This window comes from Alnus glutinosa, chromosome 3 (genome assembly GCF_958979055.1).
Source record: "Alnus glutinosa chromosome 3, dhAlnGlut1.1, whole genome shotgun sequence".
NCBI classification, from domain to species: Eukaryota; Viridiplantae; Streptophyta; class Magnoliopsida; order Fagales; family Betulaceae; genus Alnus; species Alnus glutinosa.
The window spans coordinates 32334279-32340999 of NC_084888.1; the positions used below are offsets into that span (position 1 = coordinate 32334279).

The 6721-nt window shown below is 44.7% G+C and overlaps 1 protein-coding gene across 1 annotated transcript; it reads right to left on the minus strand.

The window, feature by feature from the left end:
* Positions 1 to 4275: 4275 nt before the first annotated feature.
* On the minus strand, positions 4276 to 5688 carry LOC133863373 (uncharacterized). Its single transcript, XM_062299316.1, has one exon. The coding sequence runs from the start codon at positions 5686 to 5688 to the stop codon at positions 4276 to 4278; it is 1413 nt and encodes a 470-aa protein (XP_062155300.1).
* Between the last annotated feature and the right edge of the window lie 1033 nt (positions 5689 to 6721).

The window sequence follows — 6721 nt, forward strand, 5'->3', positions numbered from 1 at the left end:
CTGTTCAAGTATCTGGAGAAGCGAATACCGAGAATCCTTAGCTTACTACTTTTTTTGTTTTGTTTTTTTTTTTTTTTTTTTTAACTTCTCCGTCCTCCGGCGTTTTTGTAAGACTTTGGCTTTTCTATTATAAACATGACATTCGGTATCTTTGTATGTAAGACTTTATTTTTATCCAATTTATGTGTACTAGTACCGTCTGAATTTTACACTTAGCCAATTTTGGCTAAGTGTAAATTTTATTATATTTAGTATCGTCTTAGGATTATTCCGATTTGAACCATCTCAACATGTTTCAAATCTCGGATTTTTTTCCGACTTGAATCCCATCAATGTGATTCAAGTCTCGGCATATCTGCGACTTGGATCCCCTCAACGTGATCCAAGTCTCAGAGTTTATCCGGTTTGAATCCCCTCAATGTGATTCAAATCTTGAAATTTTTTCGACTTGAATCCCCTCAACGTGATCCAAGTCTCAGCATTTCTGCGACTTGGATCCCCTCAACGTGATCCGAGTCTCAGAGTTTTTCCGACTTGAATCCCCTCAACGTGATTCAAGTCTCGGCATTTCTGCGACATGAATCCCTTCAATGTGATTCATGTCTCAGAGTTTGTCCGGTTTGAATCCTCTCAACGTGATTCAAATCTCGGAATTTTTTCGACTTGAATCCCCTCAACGTGATCCAAGTCTCGGCATTTTTGCGACTTGGATCCCTTCAACGTGATCCGAGTCTCAGAGTTTTTCCGACTTGAATCCCCTCAACGTGATTCAAATCTCGGCATTTCTGCGACATGAATCCCCCAACGTGATTCATGTCTTAGAGTTTGTCCGGTTTGAATCCCCTCAACGTGATTCAAATCTCATAATTTTTTCGACTTGAATCCCCTCAATGTGATTTGAGTCTTAAAGTTTTTCTGACTTGAATCCCCTCAACGTGATTCAAGTCTCGGCATTTCTCCGACTTGTTGTCTTTGGATCTAATATGCTGTCTGAATCTACATTTTATTGATAAACATCAAAGTTTAAAAACAAACAGATTACATATAATATTTTCGGAGATGCTCAGCATTCCATGGTCTTTGCAGCTTCTTCCCGTCTGGATCTTTAAGATGGTATGCTCCTTTTGGGTTGACTTTGATAACTCGGAATGGTCCTTCCCAAACTGGCTCCAATTTCCCTTCTGTGGGGTCTTTAGCTGCCGAAGTTACCCTCCTAAGCACCCAATCACCGGTATTGAAAGATCGGGGCTTCGCTTTTTTTTTTATAATACCGGGCTGCCTTTGCTTTGTAAGCAGAAGTTCTGACTCTTGCTTCTTCTCGTTTTTCTTCCAGAAGATCAAGGTGCAACTTTAATCCTTCACTGTTGAATTCGGGATTATAATGTTGAATGCGATAACTCGGGGAACCTATTTCGATTGGGATTACTGCTTCGACTCCGAATGCTAGCGAGTACGGAGTTTCTGAAATGGCCGAGCTGGGTGTTGTTCGGTACGACCCCATGACTTCCGGCAAGTATTCCACCCATCCTCCCTTACGCGTCGGGAGTTTTTTCTTCAAAATCCTTACCAGAGTTTTGTTTGTTGCTTCGACCTGCCCATTTGACTGAGGGTAATATACCGACGAGAAGAAATGCCGGATTTTGAGCTCGGCGCACCAGTCCTGGAATGGTTTGCAGTCAAATTGCGTCCCATTGTTAGTAACTAAGGCATGAGGTATTCCAAACCTACATATAACCATCTTCCATAGGAAATTTTTAATTGCCCCAGTTGTGATGGTCATTAGAGGCCCCGCTTCTGCCCATTTGGTGAAGTAATCTACTGCGCCCACCAGAAATCTGCAATTTCCTTTTCCTGTGGGCATCGGCCCTACAATGTCAACCCCACACTGGGCAAACGGCCATGGTGAAGAAACCGAGTTGAGTTCTGTTGGGGGGTTAGTTTGTAACTTTGCAAACCTTTGACACTTGTCGCATCTTCGGACAATTTCCATCGATTCTTGATTCATTGTTGGCCAATAGTAGCCAGCTCGTACAGCCTTGTGTGCTAGCATTCTACCCCCCAAGTGACTGTCGCAGACTCCCTCGTGGATTTCTTTCAATACATACTCCGCCTCAGTCGCCGAGAGGCACTTCAGGAGAGGGAGTGTATAGCCTCGGCGATACAGGATGTCACCGACAAGAGTATATCGGGCTGATTGCATCCGGGTCTTTCGAGCTTTTTTTTTTTATCATTCGATAATTGCCCGTTCTTAAGATATTCAATTACGTGCCTTGCCCATTCCGGAATTACGTAAGCGTCTTCGATCTGCCTCACCGACCCCGTGTCATCCACAGAAGGCTTGTCTAAAATGATAATACGGTGCTTGGAGGCCAAAATCTTTTCATCCGTTGCCGACCCTAGCCGAGCTAGTGCATCGGCTCGTTCATTTTTGGTTCTTGGGATTTGCGTGACAACCACTCGTTCGAAGAGGTCCCAAAAACTCAAAACCTTGGCGAGGTATTTTATCATTTTTTCTCCTTTGGCCTCAGAACCTCCTTGGATGTGGCCGACAACAACCTTTGAGTCGCTTCAGATTTCAAGGTTTTTTGCTCCTAGATGTTCCGCCAGGCTTAGGCCTGCTATCACTGCTTCGTACTCTGCCTCGTTGTTTGTGGTTGGAAAGTCCAACTTCAATGCTACTACAATTTCCTCCTTATCCGGTGTTATCAAGGCTACCCCGGCTCCGCTTCGAGACTTCACGGATAAACCATCAACATATGCTACCCATGCTTCTTTGTCAGGCATCCCCTAGCTTTTGGGAAGGTTGCTGAACTCTGCAATAAAGTCTGCCAGAACTTGAGCCTTGATGGTGGTTCTCGGGTAGAATTCTAGGTCAAATTCTCCGAGTTCCACGGCCCAATTTACCAACCTACCTGATAGGTCGGGCTTCTGCAGTACTTTCTTCAAAGGATACTCTGTAAGCACCCTTACAGCATGTGCTTGGAAGTATGGTCTTAACCTCCGAGCTGAAGTGATGAGGGCGAAACCCAATTTCTCGATCCGGGGATACCTTCCTTCGGCTCCGTGTAGCGCCATGCTGGTGAAATACACTGGCTTTTGCACTCTGGATTCTTCTCAGACTAGAACCGAGCTGACAGCTGATGGCTATACTGCTAGGTATAGGTAGAGAATTTCCCCTTCTTCTGGCGAGCTCAGGAGAGGTGGGTTTGCTAGGTACTCTTTTAGCTGGCGAAAAGCATCTTCACACTCGTCGCTCCAAACAAATGTCTTCCGAAGTATTTTAAAGAAGGGTAAACATTTTTCCGTTGATCGAGAAATGAACCGGTTCAAGGCTGTAATCCTCCCGATCAATTGCTGCAATTGTTTTGTTGTACGGGGAGCTTGCATCTCTAGCACAGCCCGAATTTTCTCCAGATTCACTTCGATCCCTCTGCTCGAAACCATGAATCCCAGGAACTTTCCCGACGAAACGCCGAAAGCACATTTCGTCGGGTTCAACTTCATCTGATATATTCTTAGTGTGTTAAAAGTTTCTTCGAGATCAACCAGATGGCTGATCGCTTTCCGACTCTTCACCAGCAAGTCATCCACATATACTTCTACATTTCTCCCGATCTGGTCACTGAACATTTTGTTGACCAGCCTTTGGTAGGTTGCCCCGGCATTCTTCAAACCAAAGGGCATCATATTGTAACAATATAATCCTCGGTCAGTGATGAAAGAAGTTTTTTCTTCATCGAGCTCGCTCATGTGGATCTAGTTATACCCCGAGAAGGCATCTATAAAACTTAGGAGCTCATGCCCCAAAGTGGAGTCGATTAGGACATCCATTCGTGGGAGAGGGAAACTATCTTTTGGGCATGCCTTGTTGAGGTCTGTGAAATCCACACACATTCCCCATTTCCCGTTTGACTTTTTTACTAAGACAACATTGGCCAGCCATTGAGGGTAGTCCACCTCTCGGATGAAACCGGCTTTCAAGAGTCTCTCCACTTCTTCATGTTTGGCTTGGTTTCTTTCTGGAGCAAAGCTTCTTCATTTTTGCTTGATGGGTCAGTAGTTTGGGTCGACATTCAGCCTGTGCGAAGTTACCGAAGGATCAATCCTTGGCATATCGTCATGGCACCAGGCGAACACGTCAGAGTTACTTCGGAGGAAGGTTACCAAGGACTCTTTGATCTCCGGAGATAACAGAGACCCTACTCTAACTTTTCTTTCTTTACCTCCTACTTCAAATTCTTCCATCTCCTCGGCTGGTTCCCCCTGCTGTAATTGCTATTGCTCGCCTTTCTCCCCCCAGTTTCCCAGTGAAGGAGCTCCTTTCAACGTTATATTGTAACACTGACGTGCCACACCTTGCTCTCCTCTCACTTCCCCAAAACCCCTCTCGGTAGGGAATTTGATCTTCAGATGTGAAGTGGAAGTGATTGCCCTCAGATCGTTAAGGGCTGTCCTCCCGATGATTGCGTTGTAGGTCGAGGGTCTGTCGATCAACAAAAACTTAACCATTATAGTTTTTGTGGTCGGATAATCCCCAGCGGTCACTGGAAGTTCAATAGATCCAACCGGCATGACCTGTTCTCCGGCAAACCCTACCAAAGGGCAGGTTGTCAAGATCACCTTTTTTGGGCTAATCTCCATGTTTCGAAAGGTCGACCAATATAGGATATCAGCCGAGCTCCCGTTATCGATGAACATTCGATGGATTCGGTGGTTAGCTACCTGCAGCGTGACCATGATTGCGTCGGTATGAGGAAGTGAAATTCCCGCATAATCTTCATCTGAAAACCCCACCACCATAGATTCCTTTCTATGGGATTTGTGGGGTCTCTCTATAGTCATGATCTCCTGATGTTTCTGGCGCCGAGCGTAGGCCTTCCTATCTGCATACGTCTCTCCTCCTCCGCCGAAACCACCGAATATAGTTCGGATGTCGGCGATGACCGGCTCATTTCGCGATCCATGGCCCTGCGCACCTCTGCTTCTGCTTCTATCTCGCAGAGGCTCCTCCCTTCTTCTGTCTCGGCGATCTTCATTATGGTTCAAAGGAGAACGCTCTCTGTGTCTCGGCTCTCGGTTTTGATGCTCTTGAAGCCTCTGATTCTGCCGAGGCTGGCCCTGGTTGTCTACTATGAAACAGAGTAATTTTCCATTTTTGATGAATTTCTCGATCAAGATTCTCAGATGTTTGCACTCCTCGGTGACATGACCGCGAGCATCATGGAACGCACAGAACTTGTTTCTATTTTCTTCTCTCACGCTCTTATTGTGAAGGGGATAAGGCCTTTCGTACAGCGGATCCTTCTTTATTTTCATCAATACCTCGTTAATGGGAGAATTCAAGGGAGTCCATTCATCTATGGAGAACTGGTAATACTTTGCGGCTTTTTTTTCGTTTCGGTCCGTTTTTCTTCTTTCTGGTCCTTTTTTTCCGGAGTTGCTTGACTCCGCATCCCTCAGAGCCGCGAGGGTTTCCTCATGGTTTACATACTTCTCAATCATGTCCGTGAGGGCGGTCAAATTCTCAGGGTGATTGAGAGCAATTTCTGACATCAAGGGTCCTTCCACCCGTAAGCCCTGATAGAGGGCAGCATAGACCATTTCTTCGGTTGGACTATCAACTGTCAGCTTCGCTTGATTGAATCGGACCACATAGTCTTTCAGAGACTCGCCTTCTTTTTGGCGCATCGCCAACAGGTTTTTCTTCGTTTCGTTTCATTTTTTTTAATTTAATTTAATTTTTTTCCTTTTTTCCTTGATTTTTTTTTTTTTTTTATAAAAAAAATTGATTTTTTTTTTCATTTTAGTTTTTTATTTTTTTTCGAATTTATGAGGACATTTTTGTCTTATTGAAAAAAAATTAAGATTATTTTTGTCTTTTTGTTGGTCTTAAGGGGGGGACATCGATATGTTTTGGTAGTTTGATGGGGTTCAGCGACACAATTAGTAACTTGGAAAGGACATCGACAATTGAGTGGTAGTTTGAAGGGATATGTGTATTTTGTTCTATATTTTACTACAAGTACGTCCTTACAAATTGACATGAGAGTTCACATGAAATCTGTTAGAACAGTTTCTGGTATGGTAGCTGAAGAGCTGGAAGAGCCTATCTCTGCTGTCCTGCAAAATAGAAGACTACGTCGGGGGGAGTCCGACAATCCCACTCCGATGATTTTGTCAGTATTATCTCAAGTGTATATCACTCTTAATCACGATGAGCAATCTCATCTTTACCTGTTTAGTCATGAGGTATTTATACATAAAATGTTTAGAGCGATCCGATTCTTCTATTGGACCATGTGTCAGATCCGGAGAGTTTGTCGACTATTTCGAACGTGGGATTGAGGTGTACTCCCCACGACCGTTGCCGAGTTGGTCTTTAACACGCTTGGGATCGTGGCGTCGTGGTTCAGCCTCCGCAAAGGTTGCGAAGTCAATCCTCAACTGGCATTAGATCGTGGGGCCACCTTCGTTTCATGCGGATTATGGGGCTGAGAAATATTCTCCACTATCATTGCCAAGTCGGTCCTCAAACGACTTGACATCGTGGGGTCGCCTCCGTTTCGTGCGGATCATGGGGCTGAGACATATTCTTCACGATCATTGCCAAGTCGGTCTTTAACCAACTTGATATCCAGGGGCGGAGCCAGGAAATTCCTGGAAGGGGGGCCGAAGTTAATATATATATATATATAATTTTTCTATATGTGTATCTGCTTGT

Coding starts and splice junctions, on each gene's coding strand:
- LOC133863373 (XM_062299316.1), bottom strand. CDS start 5,688: ATGCGCCAAAAAGAAGGCGAGTCTCTGAAAGACTATGTGGTCCGATTC.